Source organism: Pristis pectinata, chromosome 6, assembly GCF_009764475.1.
Source record: "Pristis pectinata isolate sPriPec2 chromosome 6, sPriPec2.1.pri, whole genome shotgun sequence".
NCBI classification, from domain to species: Eukaryota; Metazoa; Chordata; class Chondrichthyes; order Rhinopristiformes; family Pristidae; genus Pristis; species Pristis pectinata.
This window is the reverse complement of record NC_067410.1, coordinates 58,235,510-58,261,460: the sequence shown is the minus strand read 5'-3', so window position 1 is coordinate 58,261,460 and position 25,951 is coordinate 58,235,510. Positions and strand designations below refer to the sequence as shown.

Genomic DNA, 25,951 nt, shown 5'->3' with positions numbered 1-25,951 from the left:
CGGACATACGGCTCGCGTACCATCCTGCTGCGTTTCGGCGTCAGCTGTTTTACCTGGACCTTCACGGTAGCAGCGGTGTCACGGCCATTACTAGGGGCGGATTTCCTACGGGCCAACCGCCATCTGGTCAACCTGAAAGGCCGGCGTTTGGTCCACACCGAGACTTTCCAAACCTTTCAGCTCGGGGAAGCCCAGTTCCCGGCCCTTCACCTGGACTCCGTCATGCTCTCGGGTGACGAGTTCGCCAGGGTGCTGGTGGATTTCCCCTCCATCATCACCCCACAGTTCTCCACTACCGACCCCAAGCACGGCGTACAGCATGACATTCCCACACAAGGACCACCGCTGCACGCCCGGGCCCGTAGGCTGCCACCCGACAAGCTTCGCCTCGCCAAGGAGGAGTTCCAGAAAATGGAGGAGATGGGGATCATTCGCCACTCGGACAGTCCTTGGGCATTGCTGCTGCACATGGTACCCAAGTCCTCAGGAGGTTGGAGGCCCAGCGGGGACTACAGGAGACTTAATGACGCCACGACCGCCGACAGATATCCGGTGCCCCACATCCAGGACTTCACAGCCAACCTCCTCGGGGCGACCATCTTTTCAATAATCGAACTGGTCCGAGGTTATCATCAGATCCCCGTGCACCCCGACAGCCCAAGACAGCCCTCATCACTCCTTTCGGGCTGTTTGAATTCCTAAGGATGCCCTTTGGCCTCAAGAACGCTGCTCAGACTTTCCAGAGGCTAATGGACTCGGTTGGGCGAGGCCTGGATTTCGTTTTCATCTACCTAGATGATATCCTGGTGGCCGGCAAGTCACGCAAGGAGCACATGGCACATTTGTGCCAGCTCTGCCAGCACCTGAGCGACCACGGACTGGCAATCAACCCGGCGAAGTGCCAGTTCGGGCTGCCGGAAATCGACTTCTTGGTCAACCAGCATGGAGCCGCCCCTCTGCCGGACAAGGTTCAGGCCATCTGCCAGTTTCCCAAACCCAGCACGGTCAAGGGCCTGCAAGAGTTCATGGGGATGGTGAATTTCTACCACCGGTTCGTGCTGGTGGCGGCGCGCATCATGAAACCCCTGTTCGGTCCGATGGCTGGCAAGGCCAAGGAGGTGGAAGCCTTCGAGCAGACCAAAGAGGCATTGGCGAAGGCGGTCCTCCTAGTACACCCAAGAGTCGATGTACCCACGGCGCTCACAGTCGACGCTTCCGACACGGCAGTCGGCAAAGTCCTGGAGCAGCTCGTCAAGGGCCAGTGGCAACTGCTCACCTTTTTCAGCCGACACCTGCGACCGCCGGAGGTGAAGTACAGCGCTCTCAACAGGGAGTTGCTAGCGCTCTACCTAGCCATCCGGCACTTCTGGTATTTCCTCGAAGGACAGGATTTCACCGCGTATACAGACCACAAGCCCCTCACCTTCGCCCTCACAAAGGTATTGGACCCATGGTTTGCTCGGCAGCAGAGGCACCTCTCGTTTACCACTGACATCCGCCACATCGCGGGGAAGAACAACGTGGTCGCCGACATGCTGTCTCGTCCCCACATCCAACTCAATGACCACCTCAGCCCCAGGGGTCAACTACACGGTGCTGGCGCAGGCACAACATGCGGACATTGAGATCCCAGCCTATCGCACCGCTGTTTCGGGACTCTGGCTGGAGGACATCCCTGTCGGCGTGACAGCGGTTCGGCTCCTGTGCAACACGTCAACTGGCAGACCTCGGCCCGTGGTACCAACAGCATGGAGGCAGCGGGTGTTCGACACGCTACACGGCCTGGCCCACCTGTCCATCCGGGCGTCCATCAAATTGGTCTCAGACAAATTCGTCTAGCACGGTCTGCGCAAGCAGGTCGGACACTGGGCCAGGACCAGCGTACACTGCCAGACCGCCAAAGTCCAGCGGCACGTGAAGGCTCCCCTCCAACAGTTCCAACCAACGCTCGGCAGGTTTCAGCACATCCACGTGGACATCGTCGGTCCCCTGCCCATCTCCTGGGGCACCAGGTATATTTTCACCATGGTCGACAGGTTCACCAGATGGCCGGAAGCCGTGCCGCTATCGGACACATCCACGGAGTCCTGCACCAGGATGCTCATCGCAAACTGGATCGCCAGGTTCGGACTTCCAGCGGACATCACCTCCGACAGAGGGGCACAGTTCACGTCAGGGTTGTAGACAGCACTGGCACAGCTCCCGGGCACCCGTTTACACCACACCACAGCATACCACCCACAGGTCAACGGTTTGGTCGAGCATTTCCACAGGCAGCTCAAGTCAGCCCTGATGGCGCGCCTCAGAGGGCCCAACTGGGCAGGTGAACTTCCCTGGGTTCTACTGGGCATCCGCACGGCCCCCAAGGAGGACCTGGGCACCTCCTCGGCAGAGTTGGTTTATGGCACCCCCCTGACGGTCCGGGGCGAGTTCGTGCTGGAGGCCCAAGGTCCAGCAGGGACGCTGGCGGAAGTGCTGACGAAGCTGCGGGACAAGGTGGGGAGCCTGGCACCGGTTTCAACCTCCAGACATGGCATTACACTGACTTTTGTTCCTAAGGATCTCAGGGACTGTGAGTACGTTTTCATTTGCAGGAGCATGCACAAGTCCCCTCTGCAGAGGCCGTACGAAGGACCCTTCAAGGTGATCCGGCACAACGGATCTACATGTGTCGTGGAGGTGGGGGGCCGCGAAGAGACCTTCACAGTGGACTGCCTCAAACCGGCACATCTGGACATTGGACAACCAGTGAAGGTGCCCTCACCACGCCAGCAGGGCAGGCCACCCAAGGTGGACACACAGACTGGGGATCCCACGCCCCCGATGGGCGATTCTGGGGGGGGGGGGGGGGGGGGGGGGGGGGGGGGTAGTGTAGCGGCCTGGACCCGCGGGACTTAACCATAGAACCATAGAACCATACAGCACAAAACAGGTCCTTCGGCCCACCATGTTGTGCCGTCCATCAGACCACCCTCACACTACCTAAACCTTTCCTCCCGCATATCCCTCTATCTCACATTCCTCCATGTGCCTATCCAACAAACTCTTGAACCTGTCCAATGTATTTGCCTCCACCACCACCCCAGGTAGTGCATTCCATGCACCAACCACTCTCTGGGCGAAAAACCTCCCCCTGACATCTCCCCCGTACCTCCCACCCATAACCTTAAAGCCATGCCCTCTCGTCTTGAGCATTGGTGCCCTGGGAAGGAGGCGCTGGCTGTCTACTCTATCTATTCCTCTCAATATTTTATATACCTCTATCATGTCTCCTCTCATCCTCCTCCTTTCCAGTGAATAAAGCCCTAGCACCTTAAGCCTCTCCTCATATTCCATACGCTCTAATCCAGGCAGCATCCTGGTAAATCTCTTCTGCAGCCTCTCCAACGCCTCCACATCCTTCCTATAATGCGGCGAACAAAACTGAACACAGTACTCTAAGTGTGGTTTAACTAGAGTTTTGTAAAGCTGCATCATCACTTCGCGGCTCTTAAACTCAATCCCATGATTTATGAAAGCTAACATCCCATAGGCCTTCTTAACTGCTCTATCCACCTGTGAGGCAACTTTCAGTGAACTGTGAATATGAACCCCCAGATCCCTCTGCTCCTCTACACAGCCAAGTACCTTGCCATTTACCCTGTACTCTGCCCTGGAGTTTGTCCTTCCAAAGTGTACCACCTCACACTTCTCCATATTGAACTCCATCTGCCACTTGTCAGCCCAGCTCTGCACCCCATCAATATCCTTCTGTAAGTTCCAACAGCCCTCCACACTATCCACAACACCGCCGATCTTAGTGTCATCCGCAAACTTACTAACCCAGCCTTCCACCCCCTCATCTAAGTCATCTATAAATATCAAAAAAAGTAGAGGTCCCAGAACCAATCCCTGCGGGACACCACTAGTCACTACCCTCCAATCTGAGGGCACTCCTTCCACCACAACCCTCTGCTTTCTACAGGCAAGCCAATTCCTAATCCACACAGCCAAGCTTCCCTGGATCCCTTGGCCTTCTGAAGAAGCCTACCATGAGGTACCTTATCAAACGCCTTACTAAAATCCATATAGATGACATCCACCACACTAACCTCATCAATCTTCCTCGTCACCTCCTCAAAGAACTCTATCAGGCTTGTGAGGCAAGATCTTCCCTTCACAAATCCATGCTGGCTGTCCCTAATCAATCCATTATTCTCCAGGTGTTCATAGATCCTATCCCTTAGAATCCTTTCTAACAACTTACCCACCACAGATGTAAGGCTCACCGGTCTGTAATTCCCTGGACTATCCCTACTACCTTTTTTGAACAAGGGGACAACATTCGCCACCCTCCAATCCTCCGGCACCATCCCCATGGACAACGAGGACTCAAAGATCCTTACCAGCGGTTCAGCAATCTCCTCCCTCGCCTCTCGAAGCAGCCTGGGGAAAATCCCGTCAGGCCCCGGAGATTTATCCGTCTTGATATTATTTAACAACTTCAACACATCCTCTCTCTTGAACCGCCATCGGCGGCCGCGGGCACATGCGCGGGAGCACGAGGTGGACTAACTGCGGGGCGGGCCTTCCAGCAGGGACCACACGTCACGTCCGCTGGAGAGGTTCTCGGTTACTTTAGCGAGCGCACGCATTTTGTTTGAGTCAGTAAAGAGTGCTCCAGTCCAGCCTCCGTGTTTCTGCCATTTCTTTCCTGCCACGTGCTGCGTTTGGCTACAAAAGCATATTTTCTTGAGAGCAAGAAAGCAAGAAGACACTATTTCTTGGTGCCAAATGAAAGTTAATTGACAAGAATGTAGCCCATGTAAAGCCATCATATTATACAGTGCCGCCCACTGGTTGGAGAGTCCAATGGTTTCAGTTATAGCTAGCAGTTGTTCTGTTAGCAAAAGGCCAAAAAGCAAAAAGCTGGAGGTCTGAAATAAGAACAGGAATAAAACTAATATTTCAGGTCAATGACCCATCATCAGTTCTAAAGGTCATCAGTGAACCAGATGGGTTTTCACAACAAGCTGGTAGTTTTGTGGTTATTGTTGCTGACACAATTTTTTCTTAAATTCCAGATTTATTTAATTACTTGAACCTAGATTCCCTGATGCCCTGGTGGGATTTAAACTCCTATTTCTGGTCCTGACTGCAGGTCCAGTAGTTTAACTCTCATGTTCTAAATTCACCAGAAACCTGAAAAGTTAATTCTGTTTTTCCCTCTAACAGTGGCTGCCTGACCTGCTGAGCATTTCTAGCATTCCTTGTTTTTGTCTTGGTTAAAAAGTGTGGACCTGTCTGTGGGATTTGCATAGTCTCTGTGGATTGTGACTTGGGCTGATCAATGTCATCACTGTGGTTTATGAGCTGCTTACTTGTTGGGCTGTTTTTCTTTGGTCAGCAGACTGTCACACTCTTTCTCAAGTCCCATGTGGGCTGTAACTGTGGTTGCAACAGCTAGACATTTTGTGCTGCACTCTTTTGGAAATGGTGCTCTTAAGGGCAAGACAAGATGAATCATTGACTTTTTTTCTTGGAGCAACACCTCCATCATTTCAGCATTCATATGTTGGAATTTGGGTGCCATAGTATCATGGTCAGTGCTGAGGGGATGCTGAGGAGCAGATTGGGAGGCAGATTTTGAAAAGATGCAAAAATAGCAGGGTTGTTGTCATGGGAGACTTCAACTTCCCAAATGTTGATTGCACCTGCTTAGTGCCAAAGGTTTAGATGGGGCAGCGTTTGTTAAGTGTGTCCAGGACGGATTCCTGTCACAGTATGTTGACAGGCCGACTAGAGGGAATGCCATATTAGATCTAGTTTTAGGTGATGAACCAGGTCAGGTGACAGATCTCTCGGTGGGTGAGCATTTGGGGGACAGCGACCACTGCTCCATAACCTTTAGCATTGTCATGGACAGGGATAGGAGCAAAGAGGACGGGAAGGTATTTAATTGGGGAAAGGCAAATTATGAGGCTATAAGGCGAGGACTTGAGAGTGTAAATTGGGATGACATTTTTGAAGGGAAATGTACTATGGAGATGTTGTCGAGGTTCAGGGATCTCTTGCAGAATGTTAGGGATAAATTTGTCCCAGTGAGGCAGAGAAGGAATGGCAGGGTGAAGGAACCATGGGTGACAAGAGAGGTGGAACAACTAGTTAGGAAGAAGAAGACAGGTGTAAGCAGCAAGGATCAGATAGGGCTCGTGAGGAATATAGAGTAGCAAGGAAGGAACTTAGGAAGGGGCTGAGGAGAGCAAGAAGGGGACATGAAAAGGCTTTGGCAAGTAGGGTTAAGGAGAATCCCAAGGCTTTTTTCTTGTACGTGAAGAGCAGAAGGATGACGAGAGTAAAGGTGGGTCCGATTAGAGACAAAGGTGGGAAGGTGTGCCTGGAAGCTGTGGAAGTGGGTGAGGTTCTCAATGAATACTTCTCTTCAGTATTCACCAAGGAGAGGGGTCTTGATGACGCTGAGGACAGTGTTGGTAAGGGTAATGTTCTAGAGTATGTAGATATCAAGAGAGAGGATGTGTTGGAGCTGTTAGAAAATATTAGGACAGATAAGTCCCCCGGGCCTGATGGAATATTCCCCAGGCTGCTGTGTGAGGTGAGGGAGGAGATTGCTGAACGGTTGGCTAGGATCTTTGAGTCCTCGTTGTCCACGGGAATGATACCAGAGGATTGGATGGTGGCAAATGTTGTCCCCTTATTCAAAAAAGGTAGTAGGGATAGTTCAGGGAATTACAGACCAGTGAGCCTTACATCTGTGGTGGGTAAGCTGTTAGAAAGGATTCTAAGAGGTAGGATCTATGAGCATTTAGAGAAACGTGGACTAATTAGGGATAGCCAGCATGGCTTTGTGAAGGGAAGATCTTGCCTCACAAGCTTGATAGGGTTCTTTGAGGAGGTGACCAGGAAGATTGATGAGGGTAGTGCAGTAGATGTGGTCTACATGGATTTTAGTAAGGCGTTTGACAAGGTTCCACATGGTAGGCTTCTTCAGAAGGTCAGAGGCCCAGGGATCCAGGGGGGATTGGCCGTGTGGATTCAGAATTGGCTTGCCTGTAGAAAGCAGAGGGTTGTGGTGGAGGGAGTGCATTCGGATTGGAGGGCTGTGACTAGTGGTGCCCCACAGGGATCAGTTCTGGGACCTCTACTTTTTGTGATATTTATCATAAAAAGTAGAGGGGGTGGAAGATGAGGGGGTGGAAGGGTGGGTTAGCAAGTTTGCAGATGACATAAAGATCGGTGGTGTTGTGGATAGTGTGGAGGGCTGTCAAAGCTTACAGAGGGATATTGATAGGATGCAGAGCTGGGCTGAGAAGTGGCAGATGGAGTTCAATCCGGAGAAGTGTGAGGTCGTACACTTTGGAAGGACAAACTCCAAGGTGGAGTGCAAGGTTAATGGCATGATTTTGGGCAGTGTGGAGGAGCAGAGGGATCTGGGGGTTCATATTCACAGATCACTGAAATTTGCCTCACAGCTGGATAGGGTAGTTAAGAAAGCTTATGGGATGTTAGTATTCATAAGTCGTGGGTTCGAGTTTAAGAGCCGCGAGATGATGATGCAGATTTACAAAACTTTGGTTAGACCACACTTGGAGTACTGTGTCCAGTTCTGGTCACCTCATTATAGGAAGGATGTGGAAGTGTTGGAAAGGGTGCAGAGGAGATTTACCAGGATGCTGCCTGGATTAGAGAGTATGGATTATGGGGAGAGACTAAAGGAGCTAGGGCTTTAATAATTGGAGAGAAGGTGGATAAGAGGAGACATGATAGAGGTATACAAAATATTAAGAGGAATAGATAGAGTGGACAGCCAGTGCCTCTTTCCCAGGGCACCAATGCTCAATACAAGAGGGCATGGCTTTAAGGTAATGGGTGGGAAGTTCAAGGGAGATGTAAGAGGGAGGTTTTTCATCCAGAGAGTGGTTGGTGCATGCAATGTGCTGCCTGGGGTGGTGGTGGAGGCTGATACTTTGGTCAAGTTCAAGAGATTGTTAGATAAGCATATGGAGGAATTTAAAATAGAGGGATATGTGGGAGGAAGGGGTTAGATAGTCTTAGGTGTGGTTAGAAGGTTGGCACAACATGGTGGGCCAAAGGGCCTGTACTGTGCTGTACTTTTCTATGGTTCTATGGTTTTGGTCAAATTACTGGACCAGCTACCATAGTTCTGGACCATTAATCCAGTCGAGAATTGGTTTGTATGGCCTGTGCAAACTGAGCGCTTTCTGATAAACTTAATGTTCTCCAGGTGTGAGTCTTGACAATTAGTCTTCTCACGTGGTGGGTTTCAGAGCAGAGACTTTTTTTTCATCCCCACTTTCAACCATGCAGCTGGGGAATTTAGATTCAAGTGGTTAAATAAATACAGAATTTTAAAGAATTCTCTCAGTAGCAATGACCATGGCATACTGGATTGTTGTAGTTGCCCGTCTGGTTCACTGATGTTCTTCAGGAAATGAAATCTGCAAACTTACTGGGCAGGCTAGAAATGCCAGGTCTGAAGTATGAGAAGAAATTATCTCGGTTGGGCCTATATTCCTGGAGTACAGAAGAACGATCGGGAATTTCATAGAAACCTATAAAATTTTAACAGGACTGGACAGACAAGATTCAGGAACGTAAGAAAATAGGAGCAGGAGTAGGCCACTCAGCCCCTCAAGTGTGCTCTGCCATTCAAGTGATCGTGGCTGATCTTCCCGGGGCCTTAGATCCTCTGTGCCATTCCCCCATCTTTCAAAAATGTATCTACTTCCTGTTTAAACACCCCCAGTAATCTAGCCTCCACAATCCTCTGGGGTAGAGAGTTCTAGAGATTGACCAGCCTCTGTGAGAAGAAGTTCTTACTCACCTCCATTTTAAATGACCACCCCCTAATCTTGTAACTATGTCATAACCCTTGCTCAAGCTTCTTCCACTAGGGGAGCTACCTCAACATCTACTCTGACACGTCCCATAAGGACATGTTTTCAATATCACCTTTTATTCTTCTAAACTCCAAAGTGTAGAGATCTAATTTCTTTAGCTGCTCATGATAGGACAACTCTCTCATCCCAGGAAAAAAGCCAAGCAAATCTCTTTTGAACTGCCTCCAATGCTAATATAATCCTTTCTTAAACAGGAGAACCAAAACTGTGTGAAGTACTCCAGGTGAGGCCTCACCAATACCTCATACAATTATAACAATGCTTCCCCATTTCTAAACTCCAGAGAGTGCTGAACCATAGAAAACAGTGAAGGGCAAGTTATTAGTGATATTTAAGGAGTTGTCTGCGTTTCTTAATGCCAAAAGGATGAAAGTGTATGGGGAGATTGGAGAAATAAGATACTAAAGAGGATGAGCAGTCAAGATCATGTTGAATGTTGAAGCAGGGCTGAATGGCCTACTCTCTTATTTTTTATATTTCTTTGTTTCTTTTTCTGATTCCAAACTTATCGATGTGGTTCACTTTTAACTGCCTCATTAGTCAGGGACAAATGGGAATGGGCAGTAGATGCTAGCAAGTCAACATCCCACCAAGAAATCAGTAAAAAAAGAGACCCCTCTGTTGTTGATTGGTGCGGTTCCTTAGTTGGGTGTTAGTAAGATTTCTTCATTGTTGGTTCCTGCACTGCCAGGGGCTAAGGTTCATTCATTGCAGGTTTGACAAGGTTTCTTCATCACTAGTTGGGGATGTTTGAGGATTATCTGTTGGCAAGGTTCCTTGTTTGCTTGTTAATGGGATCCTGTGTTGTTGGTTGACTGGGTCCTGTGTAGCCAATCAGTGAAATTCCCTGGCTTTCAGTTTAAGGGATCTTCCACAGATGGTTGGCAAGCTTCCTCCACTGTCTGTAGGTGAGGTTCCTTGATTGGTTGTTGGCAAGTTTCCTCAATAGCAGGAGATGTGATGCTTGCTTTGCTGTTTGGGGCCTCTTGAATGATGGTTGGTGAAATTCCTTGATTGCCTGTGAGCCACCAGCAACCATTGGAGATTCTTTTGATGACTATTGGTGAGGTTTGTCTGTTGTTGGTACCTCGCCATTTGTTGTAGAGGTACATCAGTTGTTAGTAACAAGATTCTGCTACTGCTTGATGAGATTTCTCTGTTGCTTGTTACCTGGATTTCTCAGTTGGAAGTTGTGGAAATTCTTCCATTGTATGTTGGCAAAGACTTCAATTGTTGGTGGTTGGCAATATTCCACAACTTCCAGCTGGCAAGGTACCACCAATACTGGTGGCTAAGATTCTACCACTGTCAATTAACTATATTCTTTATTTGGCAGTTGGCAAAATCGTCCATCTTTGCTGGTAAGTGTCCAGTATTTGGGAAAGTTGCTCCATTATTGATTGATGAGGTACCATTATTGCTGATTTCACCGTTGTTGGTTGACAAGGTTCTTCCATTAGCAGTTGTCACTATTCCTCCATTGGGATTGGGTAATGGTCCTCCATAACCAGTTGGCTTTGTCATCAGTGGATAAAATTTCTCTGTTGCTTGCATGCAAAATACCTCAAGTGCCTTTATTTATTAATTTATTCACTTTCTGGGAAGTGGGCATTGCTGGCAAGGCCAGAACTTATTTCGCATTCCAAATTGCCCTTGAGGAGGTAGAGTAGTGTACCCACACAGTGGTGTTGGGTAGGGAGTTGCAGGGTTCATACCCAGTGACAATGAAGGACCAGCGTTGTATTTCCAAGTCAGGATGGTGTGTGGCTTGAGGGAACCTGCAGATGTCAGTGTTCCAGTGTGTCTACCTTATTTCTTCCCAGTGGTAGAAGTTGCGGGTTTGGAAGGTGCTGTTAGAGTAGCCTAGGCAACGCAATGGCAGTGTATTTTGCAGGTGGAACACAACATAGGCACAATGTGCTGGAAGTTGAAGGGGGGGACATTTAGGATGGTTGATGGACTGCCATTACTGCTAAGTCCTGGATATGTCAAATTTGGGAATTGTTGGAGCTGAGCCAGGCAAGCAGAACATGTTCCATCACACTCCAGCCTTGTGCCTTGTAGGTGATGGAAAGTCTGTGGATGTCAAGAGGCAAATCACGTCAAAACAGAATATTTGTAACCACAGTATTTATGGCTGGTTGGTTAGTTTAAATGGATGATTGATGATGGATTCATTTGCTTTGTGGGAAAATGCAGAAATCAAAGATAAGGCTATTTGGAGAAAAGAGATGTAGAACTATAACCTTGCTCAAAATAACATCCATAGCCAGATAGATAAAAGTGTTTATCTTTAATTTTTTTAGTTTAATTTTTGTGTGTATACATGTGTTAATATGTGCATAATTGCCTAATGTGCAAATGTGACAACGTGTGTGTAGGTTATCTAAGTGTGTATAAATATTGCTAAATATATCTTTGAGAAAATCTATTGCTTTATTTGTTAGTATGTCTCTGTGCGAATATAGTTACGACCAGAGAGAAGAGAAGAAGGACCCAATGTCCACAGAGAAATCTCTTTAAAATGGATTTTTTTTCCCCAACAAGGACATCACCAGGTATAAATTTCTAAAAGTTATTTGAATCCTGAAACACCATGTTGAAACAGAGAGGCGACAAGGAGAGTGATACCATGAACCTCATCACACCCAGTGAGTTGAAGGTTGAGAATTATGGCAGTTTGGACAATGAGGATGATGAAGGAGATGATGCTGAGGATGAAACCTTTGTGGAGTTGCAGGAGGTGGGCAATGTTTTTACTTTATGCTCCTATCTATCTACATTCAGATACCAATTGTCTTTGGTAGGTGTATTTATTGTTCAATATTGGGCCTTGACACATTGTTGCGAACATAGAACGTAAAACAGTGCAGCACAGGAACAGGCCCTTCGGCCCACAATGCCTGAGCAAAATATGTTGAATTAAATGAAATCTCTTCTACCTGTGCCTGATCCATAGCCCTCCATTTCCTGCATATTGACGTGTCTATCTAAAAGCCTTTTAAATACCACTATCATATCTGCTTCCACCACCACCCTTGGCAGCACATTCCAGGCACCTACCGCTGAGTAAAAAAAAGCAAACCTGCTCCTCGCATCTCATTTAAACTTTTCCCCTCTCACCTTAAATGCATATCCTCTAGTACTTGACACTTCTAACCTGGGAGAAAGATTCTGATTGTTGAGCCTAACTTTGTCTCTCATAATCTTATACGCCTTCATCAGGTCTCCCTTCAGGCTCCGACCCTCCAGAGAAAACAACACAAGTTTGTCCAACCTCTCCTTATAGCTAATTCCCTCTAATTCAGGCGGCATCCAAGTGAGCTTCTTCTGCACCTTTTCCAAAGCCTCCACATCCTTCCTGTAATGAGGCAACCAGAATTGCGCACAATACTCCAAGTGTGGCCTAACTAAAGTTTTATTTATTTGCAGCATGAATTTAACTAGTTTCTGACCTTGGATTTGATGCATTATCTGTTTCATCACCAAGTAGATTTAAATTTTATTTAGCACTTCTTTGCCTCAAACTTCTAGTTAGTTCTATATTTATTCTTCACCAGTTGAAAGTTGAATTGTATGGCCTATGCAAACTAAGCACTTTCTGTTAAACTTAATGTTTTCCAAGTGTGAACCTTGATAATGAGTCTTCTCACGTGGAGGGTTTCAGAGCAGAGACTATTTTTTTAATCCCCACTTTCAACTATGGTTCATTAGATTGGACAGGCTGGGTTTGTTTTCCTTGAAACGGAGGAGGCTGAGGGCTGAACTGACGGAAGTGTACAAAATTATGAGAGGCATGGATAGGGTAGATAATACGAAACCTTTCCCCATAGCAGAGTGGTCTAAAACTAGAGGATGTAGGTTTAGGGTAAGAGGTTTAGAAGGGATCCGAGAGGGTTTTTTTACTCAAAGGGTGGTTGGAATTTGGAACACACTGCCTGAGTGAGTGGTGGAGGCAGGTACAATCACAACATTGAAGAAGCATCTAGATGAGCAGTTGCCAAAGCACAGAAGGCTATGAATGAAGTGTTGGTAAATAGAATTGGCACAATTGGGTATTTGATGGATGGCATTGACATGGTGGGCAGAAACCCAACGTATCCAGTCTTTCCTCGTGCTCCATCCCAGGCAACGTCCTGGTGAATCTCTTCTGCACCACTCCAGTACATTAATGTCCTTCCTATTGTATCATGACCCGAAATGCATGCAGTACTGCAGCTGTGGCCAAACCAATGTTTTGTAAAGTTATACTATAATCTCGCTACTCTTGTAATCTAAACCCTGCTAATGAAGGCAAGTATCCCATATGCTTTTTCACAACCTTTTCTACCTGTGCTACCACCTTCAGTGATCCTTGCATTTGTACACCAAGATAACTCTGTTCCTCAGTACTTCCTAGGCCCATTGTTTTGTCCTCTCATTATTAGTCTTCAAAGTGCACTATTGGTAAGGTATTGAATTCGATTGAAAACTGTCTGGAAGAACATAAGCAGAAAATAATACTAAATGGATTTTCATCTGCTTTGACACTAGTCACCAGCAGCATCCATAGAAATTGGTGTTGGAAATGTGGCTCTTCACGATATTTATTAGTTATTTAAGTGCAAATGTTGGCAGCATGTTTTGCAGATGATTGAAATGATTGTTAGGGGACTAGTTGATGCTCTCCTTTACCAGGGAAGATTTGGACTAATGGCTGGCAAATAATGTTTAATTTAGTTAAGTGAAGTATCATGCGTGCTCAGTGTTTAAAAAATATTAAAAAGAGAAAATGAAATCTAGGAATTCTGGCTCAAAGATGCATGGGTAACTGTGTGAAGTGAAAATCAAGTAAGGTATAGGTTCGTAGGGTAATATATAAGGAAGAGCAAACTTCTTAAAATGTCCTTAGTCAGGTCTTAGTCGGAAAACTATGTGTTATTGGTGTCCTCAAGTGGTTTCTTTCAGGTTTAGCCCCTGGAAAGGTTGGAGAGGAGCTTACCAAACTATTTTACAGCATATTAAGTATCTTGGTTATCAAGATGAGCTAAAAGAATTGGATTCAACCTTTTTCTAGAAACAAACCTGAAGGCAATCTCACCTGTTTCACAGCACTCTATCATCTTACTATATCCATGAATGACATCTTATGTGACTATAGTAAGCTCTTGCTCCTCATCCTTCTTGAACTATCTGTGATCTTTGACACAGTTAATCAGCTCACCTCCTCCAATGCTCTCCTCCTGTTCTTGCGTAGTTCCATTCTTATTTGTCTGGTCATAAGCAAAGAAATGACAGCTTTGCTCCCACTCCAGCACTGTCACACTTCCCGCTCTGCCATCCATCAAGTTGTAGTGTACCATGACTCCGAGGTACTTCACAGGTAATATACTGAACTTGCCCTTCCTCCATATAGATCAACATTGAAAGTAAAAGAATAGCATCAAGTGCAAAAGAAGAAGAGAAAGTTAACTTTTTCCATGATGGCAAAACCAGAGTTGGTAAGTTTTATTTCTCCCCTTTTATAATGTTCACTTTGTCGTGAATGTCAGTTAGTTTTCTGCTGTTTTTATTTGCAGCAGTGTTGAATAAAATATGAACTTGATTTGTTCCATGTTATTTCCACATGGGTTCAGTGTTTGTACTTGTACACGTGTAGTTCATCCATCAAACACTCCCAGATAAAGCATAACAGCCAGGAGCAAACTAAACATGCTGCCATTCTGCAGCAAGGATGATTCTTAATTGTATTCTCAGATAAATGTTCCATTTATCATAACTTTCCAAATGTGGGCTCAGCGAGATTGAGAGTTCCTGTTAAATGTCGTCAATTTTATGTGGTGACCTGCAATGGCAGTCCCAAAATATTCCACTTATAGCCTTCAGAGAGATAACTATATGTCCTGTCAGGGTTAAGTCTGTACTTAGCTCCCAGCTATTAAATAACATCCAAACGTGTCCTTCAGTATTCACTTGCATAGACTTAGAGATGGGCCCAGATCTGGCCCAGAGAACAGAAACATTAATACTCTTCAGATCTGTTGTATTCAGATTTTGTCCTTGTTTGGGAAGAGGAACTACCAAAGTACTGTGAGAAACCAAGAGCTGAAAATACGAGAAGCAATGGTAAAAAGACCCAGGAGTTGAAGTTAACAAAACAAATGGAGAAGACCATAAAATGGAGAACGAAGTTTGTGAAGAACCTTGGGAAGAGTGGCCTGGTCATGGAAACGGTAGGTTGGGGAAATGGAGAGTCTGGTGGCGTGGATATGTGTCAACGGGGATTGGTGCAGGAAGGTGTCAGTGTCAAAATTGTTGACACAGTGAGTCAGACGGAGTTGGTGTCAGAGGAGTGGATGAAAGGCGTGTGTTTTGGGGAGGAGGCATATACTGAGTAGGTGTGTTGGGGATTTTCTGAGCTGGGGGGGATTATGTTTGTGGGGTCTCTGTTGGGCAAATGGGTTGAAGGTTGTGTGTGTTGGGGAAGCATCTGTGTTTGAGAGATGTCTGGGGATGTTGGTGGGAATGTGGGGAAAATAAAATGGGATCAGTGTAGGATTAGTATCAAATGGATAATAGATGGTTGGTCGGATTAGGTGGGCTGAAGAGCCTGTTTCCGTGTTGTATGTCTGTGTGACTCTAATACAACAAACATATAAGATTCTGAGGGCCGTGACAGGATAGATGTTGGGAAAATCATTCCCCTAGTGGGAGAATCTAGAACTGGAAGGAGGCAAGTAGTTTCAGAATTAGAGATCATCCATTTAAAATGGAAGTGAGGATGTATTTCTTGTCTCAGAGAGCCATAAATCTTTGGAATTTTCTACCCCAGACAGCTGTTGATGCTGAGGCATTGAATATATTCAAGGCCAAAGGGGGAGTTAAAGCAGAAAAGTGGCGCTAAGCCCAAAGCAGATGTCATTGGCTGGTGGAGTAGGCTCCATTGGCCATGCACCCTATTCCTGTTCTTTCTCCATAAATTTGTCTTTTGAGAAGCTTTATCCAAATTCAAGCTGAGACATATAAGAGTTGGGACGTTATGTTGCAACTACAAAACACTGGTTGAGCCACATTTGGAGTATTATGTGGAGTTTTGGTCACCACACTGTAGGAAGGATGTGATTGTGCTGGAGAGGGTGCTGAGGAGATTCACCAGGATGTTGCCTGGTTTGGAGGACTTTAGTTATGGAGAGATTGGATAGGCTGGGTTTGACTTCCCTGGAGCAAAGGAGCTGAGGGGAGACTATATGATTATGAGAGGCATATATGTGGTAGATAGTCAAAATCTTTTTCATGTTGGGGGTATCAAAAATGAGAGGGCATAGATTTAAGGTGAGAGGAAGAAGTTTTGAAGGGGACCTGAGGGGTAAGTTTTTTAAAAAGTAGTTGCTATCTGGAACGCGCTGCCAGAGAAAGTGGTGGAGTCAGATACAATTAGTATGTTTGACAGGCATTTAGACAGGCACTAAACGGGCAAGGCATAGAAGGATACAGTCCTAATGCAGGCAAAAGGGATTAGAGTGGATGGGCACAAAGGTCGGCACAGACATGGCGGGTGGAAGAGCCAGTTTCTGTGCTGTAAAACTCTATGACATGGGAGTAGGCTGAGACACAGTAGATAATAAGGTTGCATGACAAGATATATCGACAAGCTCAATGCAAAGGTACAACTTGATCAAGGAAATAGGCAGGATAGCTGCAACTGAGCGGGCAGTTAAGATGTCTGTGGTGCACGAGATAGATTTATATGGAAACCATTTAAAGTTATGCAAAGCCAGGACAACGTTAAAATGGAAAGCAAGACAGATTACTATTTGATAGGTACTGAGCAGCATTGAAACAGGGTTACAGTGGATTATGATAGAAGTCCAGGTCGAGTTTATTGTCATATGCATAAGTACATGAATGCACAAGTGCAATGAAAAACTTACTTGTAGCAGGAATATATTAATATGTAAGGCAATGGAGATTTTAAACAGAAAGGCATTATTACAGAGCACAGTAAAACATCACTATTTATTTAGTACCTTTCACATCTTTAGGATGTCCCAAATGCTTTCACATATTTCACTTTGATGAAATAGGTTGGTCCTGGTGAGGGAGTATAGAATGGGGTCTGGGTGGAATAATCATCTTGAAATTATAGCTGGATGCAAGGAAGGAAATTTGGAAGAATTGTTTCCACACAAGTCTGGATATAAAGCAAAGGTAGGTGAATGGATTTGGGATACAGACCTGATTGAATGTCAGTGCAGATTCCAACTTTTTACAACACAAGACCATTCAGCCCATTGTGTCTATGCCATCTCCCAGCGGAGTAATCCCTTCAATCACATTCCCCTTCTCCTTATTTTCCTGCAACATATTCTCTCTCACATGCCTATTGACTCCTCTTTGATTCTTTTTGCCACTTACCTATGTTATGGGGGATTTACAGTCACCAATTAACCTACCAGCTCATTTTTGGGATGCGGAAGGGAGCCTGAGCAGCAGTCTCAATCCACAAGGTCGTTGAGAGAATGCACCAACTCCACACAGAACAGCAGCCAAGGTCAAGATCAAACCCAGGTTGTTTAGGCTGTGAGGCAGCAGCACTAACTGCTGTGCCTGTGTTGCCATAAACAAACTGCGATGGCTGCAAACACAGGGTTAAGTGGTCAACTTGTGTTCCAATACTTCCGATGCAGTTACAACTGTAGGCAAACCTAGCAGTTGGTTTGCAGCAGCGAAGTCCCACAGACATCAATAAGGTGAGTGACTGGTTAATTAATTTTTAGGACAACTCTGTGCACTTATGGAATATTACCACAAATGGGCAGCTGAATCCTCATCTGAATGATAGCAGAGATGATAAACACCTTCATGGTAGATAAATTTTTGTAAGCTCAGAGAATTATGGGCTATGGGGAACTAGCTCAGAGAGGAGTTGAGGCCTGAGGCAGATCAGCCATGATCATATTGAGGGACTGTGTTGCCTACTCCTGTTCCTGTTTTCTTGTGTTCATCTTGGGAGCCAAGGGCACTTCTATTCCACTGTTATAAGACTCTTGAACAGACCTCTTGTATGATAAAGATGAGCTCTTGATCTCAAAATCTACCCTGTCGTGGCCTTTCACCTATTGTCTACCTGCACTGCACTTTCTCTGTAACTTTAACATTTTATTCTGCATTCTGTCATTGCTTTTCCCTTGTACTACCTCAATGCACTGATGTTTTGAAATGACCTGTATGGATGGCATGCAAAACGAAGTTTTTGATTGTATCTCAGTACATATGACAATAAATGGATTTTAACAAGAATCAGTTTATATAGCCAGATCCTCTCAGTTCTTTGAATGAAAATATTTTCCTCAACTCCTCTCTAATTTTTACAACAATATCATCAATCTTTATAACAGGGTAATGGATCATCTTGTATGGCTATCTAATAATTTTGTCACCTAAATTAAATCACTCAGTCTCCTTTGTTCCAAAGAAAATAACACCAGCTTGGCTAACCTATCTTCATAATTATAATTCCCCAGACCTGTCAACATCCTTGTAAATCTTCTCTACATCCTCTCCAGTGCAGTCACATCTTTCCTGTAATGTGGTGACCAGAAATGTCCACAGTCCTCTAACTGTGGTCTTGCTAGTGTTTTGCATGTTCTAGCATAACTTCTTTGTTCTTGCCTGTTATGCTTGGGATGATAACAGCAAGTATCCCAACTGCATTGGTCACCACCTTATCTAATTGTCCCACAATCTTCAAGGACCTGTGGACATGCAATCCAAGGTTATTCTGTTGCTCTACACCTCACTATCCTGTCATTTATCATGCATTCCCTTCCCTTCTTTACCCTCCCCAAATGTAGGAAATCTGGATTGAATTCTATCAGTCCACTGATATCGTGCAGCCAAGAACCTCCATCAACCAGACTGCCAGTTTTGGTGTCATCTACAACCTCCTTAATCGTGGACATCAGATTCAAGTCCAAGCCATTATGAGCCCATCCAGGATGCACCGAGTTCCGTGCAGAGCATTCTCCAGTGCTGGGAGGAGGATACCTGTTAAAGTCTGGGTCTCCCGCACAACCTGCCTGAATTCTCCGGGTCAGACTGGGAAGTCACCCACTCTGCCTCCTAAACAGTGCTGTCCATGTAACTCTCAACCTCTCAGATGCACTGTAGTGACACCAGCTATTGCCCAAGGTCCAAAATCCGGGTCTTGAGCTCTTTTAGTTAGTGATGCATCCTGCAGGTGTGGTTGTCCGGCATGTGAGAAGCATCCTGGATGTTCCACGAAGCACTGGTCATGCATTCAGCTGGGCTGACATATCCTGCCATGCCTCCATTTATAATAATCAATCACGTCTTTATTTAACACCTGGTTGCTTTACTGGTTTATGTAACAAATTTTTTTTTTTTTGTTTATTGGTTTATATTTATTTTCAATAAAACACTGTATCTTGCCAGACTGATTTTTCAATATTTCACCCCCAACTGTTCTGACAGCACATCATTCCTTCAATACCTCACTAAAATACAGTCCATGTTACAACGCAAGAGGATGTAACATTGGTGCATAGTTTCGGCAAAGACCAAAGGAGTGGAGCTAATTGAACAGATCGTTCAGAGATCGCATAGGGATGATGGCTGAATGTCCTCTTGTGTTGTATGATTTTATGGATTATATGGAGTCAAAACAGTTTAATTCCTCTTTTTTCAAAATTCCTCTTTTTTTAAAAGTGGCATAATTACCACTGAAATAAGGCACTGGTACAAGGAACACAGTGCTAGACAGTGCCCAAAGATCATTCTATTATCAGATAAATATAGATGGCACAGTGGCTCTTGAATGGGGTTGTAATGGAGGAGGCTGCAAGGAGTGTGTGTTGGGCAGTTCCTTTGGTTCTAGTTGCTGTTACTGCAACCACATTTATGATCATCACTTCCTAAGCAAATCAGCAGCTCCAAGGAAAAATGTTCTGCGTGTCATTGCATATCTTTCCTATTTGCATGATTTATGTTACCTGGAAACAAAAATTGATTGGGGCCTCTTTAAAGGTCATATTCCTATTCCCAAAAGAGGCGTTAATACAGGGAAATACTGCTCCGTGAAGGCAGCACCATCTAGTGTGCTGTGTTGTTACATAAAATGACATCAAACTTGCAGCCCAGAAATAGCACATTTGGCCCAAAAGTCTACCCTGGCATTTCCCTTCCTGTCTGAATTCCTCCACTGCCCTCCTCCTCCAATCCTTCTTCATCTCACCCTACAAAGATCCAGCAATGTATACCAGGGTCGACAGATCCTGTGAAGAGATTGGTGTATTTACTTACTTACTGTGATGCAGAATGTGGCCTTTTGGCCCATCAGTCTTATTCCCCCTCTGCTCATTTCCCTATATCCCAGCAACCTATTCTCTCTCACATGCCCATCAGCTCCCTTTGATTTTTTTTTGCCACTTACCTACACAAGGGGTAACCTTACAGTAGGGAGTTAATCTACCAGCACATTTTTTTTTGGGAGGGGGGTGAGATGAAACTAGAGCACCCAACAGAAACACACACAGGCATAGAAGCAAGGCCAGGATTGAACCCAGGTGCCTGAGGTTGTGAGGCAGGGCCCAGGAACTGTGCGATACTTAACTGTTGTCCAGTTGTTCATTGTTCTCTTTATTAATTATTTTTAGAACAGTACAGCACAGGATTAGGCCCATCAGTGCACAATGTCTGCTCCAAGTACTGGTTTTGTCCTGTTGATTGTGGAATCTGGGCTGGTTTGGAACACTGTTTCTGCAACTGTGAAACAATTTTAATTTAATTTTAGCTAATTTCATGTTGCAAAGGTTCCTCTACATCCAATAACCATGAACAAGAGACATTTACATTGCCCCACTGAGAAATCCAGGTGTGGTGTGAGTTCACATGTCTTCTATACTGTCCCAATAATGACCCTGAAGAGAAAAATGTTCATTCTGAGTGTTTCCTGAGTTTTCTGCTTTTGATTTTACATTAAAATGTTAAATGAGTTGCAATAAACGATCAAAACCCAGTTTGATCTGGGATTGTAGATAGTTCAAACTAGTTCCAATTACCTGGTTCAGTGTTGAAGTTCCAGGGTTAACCCAGAGTTAATGTTTTTTAATTCATTATTTGCATCTCTTTTTTTGTTTTGCTTGACTTTCCTAAAGTTAGAACTTACAGTTCAATGAACAGTTGGGCTGTCTTCTGATGGGTAACCCACTGTCTGACCTTCACACATCCAGTAAGAAGGGACATTAAATGTTGCCACTCCTTTGCACTGAAGCGCAAGTCTGGGTCACTTGCTGAAGTCTGGATGGGGGCAATTCAGGATTTTGCTTCTACTGATTATTGGGTGTGAAGAGGACTAGACACGAGTTCCCTCTCCTGGCTCATCCATCTCCTCAAAGTAGAAAAAGGGAAAGGAGCCAGTAGATTAATTGGCCACTATAAATTGCTCCTAGTGTGCTAGTGAGTGGTAGAATCTAGGGGGAGTTAATGGGAATGTGGGGAGTATTAAAAATTGGGATGAATGGAGGATTATGAATGCAGACACAGCAGGATGAAAGATCTGTTTCTGTATTGTATCTCTCCGTGACTCTATAAATATGGTAGAAGTTCAACGCCTCTTTTCTTGAAGAGCACTTGCTGTGCAGTTGGGGAAATGAAATGGGATTAGAGTTGTTATTTGGCAGATTGAGAATCTCTTGGGTCAGAAAATAAAAGCGGAAGATTATTGGAATGCTCAACACGTATCTGTGGGGAGAGAAGCAGAACTAATGTTGCTTGCTGGTGATTTTTCATCCTGACTGTGATTGCATTGTGAACTCATTGCATTTGTCATTTAGTAGACATCAGCTCTTGTTGATTCTGCAGCAACCCCTGTTGGGCAGGTCTGTCTCAGGGGAGCACAGCTGCAATGGTCTCTGCAGTTACGTGTACAAGCTGGAAGAGTTGCACCTGAACAGGAATTTGTCAAACATCCTTGCGGAAAGATTTGTTAGTGCTGTCAGGGAGGATTTATAAACTAATTTGTCAGGTACACAGAGTAGATGTACAGTTGGTTGGTAGAGTCAAGTATAGGCAGAGCAGAGCATGGGTGTAATAAGGCACATGGGAGGAGTGGACGGCTAAATTACACTTACTTTAATGAAAGGAGTCTGACTAGTAAGGCAGATGAACTTGGAGCGTTGATCAGCACATGGGAACACTGTTGCAATCACAGAGTCATGGTTAAAAGAAAGGTAGGACTGCTAACTCAAGGGTATCGGAATCTTCAAGCATGATTGGGAGAGATGTAAAGGAAGAGGTGGTATTGCAAGGAGTCCATTACTGCAGTGATGAGGGAGAATGTTACAGAAGGCTGTTTAAATGAGGCCATGTGGATGGAACTTGAAGACAAAAAAGGAGGTGATCACATTGCTGGGGTATATTACAGGCGTCCTAACACTCAGCAGATAGAGGAGATATGTAGACAAATCACAGAAAGGTGTAAGAGGAATAGGGATATACTGGTAGGGGATTTCAATTTCCCCATTCTCAACTAGGATTACCTTAGTGTGAAAGGCCTCACATGGGGAGGAATTTTTAAACTGCATTCAAGAGAGCTTTGAGCCAGTATGCAGATTGTCCTACTCGAAGGGGCAGTACTAGACCTAATCTTAAGGAATGTAGCCAGCAAATGATTGAAGTGTCAGCAAGAAAGTATTTTGGAGATAATAGTAAATCTAAGTTTCAAGGTAGGTCCAGAAATTAAGGTCATGTATTGAGGGAAGGCCGATTTCAATATCATAAGATGAGACCTGGCAAAAGTAGACTGGGAGCAGCTACTTGCAGGTTAAGAGTACATGTGGCAAGTGGGAATCATTTAAAGATGAAAAAGTGAGAGTTCAGGGCTATCATGTTCCTATAAAGAGTGAAAGGTAAGAACACCAAGTCCAATGCACCTAGATATCAAGGGATATAGAGGGCTGGATTAAAAAAAGGAAACATGGTAAGTATAAAGAACTGAAAACAAGAGAGACCTTTCAGGAATTTGGAAAGTGCAGGAGGAATACTTAAAATAAAATTAGAGCCGCTGTGAAATATCATAGGGGGACAAGATTAAGGAAAATCCCAAAGCATTTTATATATTAAGAGCAAGGGAGTAATCAGGGAAAGAACAAGTCCTATTAGGGACCATAGGGGTAATCTGTGTGTCGAGCCAGAGGATTAGTTGAGGTCTTAAGTGAATATATCTTATCTGTATTCATTAAGGAGAAATATTATAGTTGGAAAATTCAGGGAAGGGCAGTGAAATTCTTCAACATGTTATCATTAAAATGAAGGAAGTGTTAGATGTCTTAGCAGACGAGAAGGTGAGTAGATCACCAGTGCCTGATGAGATGTATCCCAGGCTGCTGTGGGAGGAAAGGGAGGAGATGCTGGGGCTCTGACACAGATTTTTAAATCTTTGTTGTCACAGTTGAGGTGCTAGGTAACTGGAGAACAGCAAATGTAGTGCCCTTACTCAAGAAGGGCAGCAGGGCAGCAAGAGACTTCACAGTGAAGCAGAAAAACAGAGACACCAGAGATTCTGCAGGTGCTGAAATCTGGAGCAACACACAAAATGCGGGAGGAACTCAGCAGGTCAGGCAGCATCTATGGAGGGAAATAAACAGTAAATTGCAGCTCCACTGCAAAGTCTCTTTGAGGTATGCCTATCCTGAAGAAGATTTCCTCCTCTCTTTGACGGCAGTTCTGTGAGACCCTCTCTCACTGCTCCCCCTCTGTGATCTCTGCTGCTCTCCGGCTTTTCCACCATGTGCTGACCCAGACTCAGTACCACAGCCACGTGTCCTTCCTGGGCACTTGTCTCCACCACCATCTTGTGCCACGTGACTTCCAGCTCCATTTCCCTTTCATTCCCCCCCCCCCCCACCCACTTACCTTCCCCCTCTCACCTGGACTCACCTATCACCTGCCAGCTTGTGCTCCTCCCCCTCCCCCAACCACCTCACTCTGGCATCTTCCCTCTTCATTTCCACTCCCGATGAAGGGTCGACCCAAAACATCAACTGTTTATTTCCCTCCATAGATGCTGCCTGACCTGCTGAGTTGCTCTGGCATTTTGTGTGTGTTGCTCCAGATTCCAGCGTCTGCAGAATCTCTTGTGTCCTTGTACAGATAGGTACTTGATGGTCATGGTGGACTTGCTCTCCATACATTATTTGCATAATAACTCAGATGAGCTCCCACTTGGAAAGTGCCATTGAAGGCACATTCCGGTAGCTCCTGGTCATGGGCAAATAAAGCCTGCCCTGCATCTCAATGAGTAATTAATTTCCCTGCAGTCACAGCTGCTTATCTTCTAACCGGCATCAAATCCCATTCACCCTTCATCTCTGTAACCTCTGTTTCCTGGTTAAACAGATTTTCGATTTGAAAATTCCTCCATGGCTCTCACTTCCTTACCGCCTTTATCTTCTTCACACCAACAAATACTCAAGGCCCCTGGCCTAACAAGTATTCCCATTTTAATTGCTCGGGCACTGTAGGTGAAATCTTCTCTAGGGCAGCTTGATGCTGCAGCTAGCAAAGCAGTTGCCTCACAGTGCCTGCCTGTGTGGAGTTTGCATGTTCCTCCTGTGATTGTGTGGGTTTCCTTCCACAGTCCAGATGAAGGGTTTCAACCCAAAACGTTGACTGTCCATTTCGCTCCATAGATGCTGCCTGACCTGCTGAGTTCCTCCGGCGCTTTGGTAGGTTAATTGGCCATGGTAGATTGCCTCTAGTGTGTAGGTGGGTGGTAGAATCGGAGGAAGAGGGTGGGGGGGGGGGGTTTGCTGAGAACAAGCACTTTCAAATAGCAAGATCCCTAGCTTTGAAAGTCTTTCCCTAAAGCTCTCCACCTCCATAACTTCCTAACCACCTTTAAAATGACTGAAACCTCAAGGTCATACAGCATGGAAACAGGCCCTTTGGCCCACCGAAACTATGCCCATTAACCACCATTTACACTAACCCCTTTTTTTTATTCTCCCCACATTCCCATTAACTAGATTCAGATCACACTAGGAGCAACTTACAGTGGCCCATTAACCTACCAATCTGCACATCTTTGGGCTGTAGGAGGAAACCGCAGCACCAAGAGGAAACCCATGCTTTCACAGGGAAAACATACAAACTCCACACAGACAGAATTAGAGGTCAGGATCAAACTCGGGTCTCTGGTACTGCAAGACAGCAGCTTATCAAGCTGGCATTGTGCATCTATGATCAAAGCTTTGATCATCTACTTGGATTGGTGAAAAGCATCCTGTGACCAGGGACATTTCCATAAATATAAATTGCTGTTGCTCCCTGCTTACTTAAAGCAGCTCACCTGAAAACTGAAATAAGCTCATTAACAGCTTATCCAGCATCAAACATTTTCTGTAGGTGGCTGGGCTTTCCTATATTTGTTTTAGCCACAGACTAAATGTTCTCAAATAGAGATTCTTTTCTCTTACTAAAGAGATCTTTAAGTTGTTAACTGTAGGAACAGGTCTTTTCACAAGTTTCCAGGTACATAAACAACTTGCTCTGGGCAAAACTGTCCAGACACAGGTACGTAAATATCTCTTTCTAGCAAGGCCCCACATCTGCATCAGGTGTGTTCATTTGTTTGCTTTGTGGTTGTTCACACCCTGCGTCCAGGTATGTATACGGCTCCTTACTGACAAGGCTGGCAAGGTGTCATACCGAATAATGCGAGGGAAAATGCATTTGACTGACTGGTTAATGATCGGAGATCATAGAACCATAGAACCATACCATAGAACCATACAGCACAAAACAGGCCCTTCGGCCCACCGTGTTGTGCCATCCATCAGACCACCCTCACACTACCTAACCCCTTCCTCCCGCATATCCCTCTATCTCACGTTCTTCCATATGCCTATCCAACAAGCTCTTGAACCTGTTCAATGTATCTGCCTCCACCACCACCCCAGGCAGTGCATTCCATGCACCAACCACTCTTTGGGTGAAAAACCTCCCTCTGACATCTCCCCTGAACCTCCCACCCA

The 25,951-nt window shown here is 45.3% G+C and overlaps 1 protein-coding gene across 1 annotated transcript in view; it reads left to right on the top strand.

The window, feature by feature from the left end:
• The first annotated feature begins 411 nt into the window (after window positions 1-411).
• Window positions 412-25,951, top strand: part of LOC127571386 (anoctamin-7-like) — a 93,144-nt gene continuing 67,604 nt past the window's right edge. Inside the window, 5 exon segments of the mRNA XM_052017699.1 lie at window positions 412-625; window positions 1,574-1,737; window positions 11,527-11,661; window positions 14,314-14,398; window positions 14,949-15,130. Coding sequence (XP_051873659.1) covers window positions 412-625; window positions 1,574-1,737; window positions 11,527-11,661; window positions 14,314-14,398; window positions 14,949-15,130 — 780 coding nt within the window.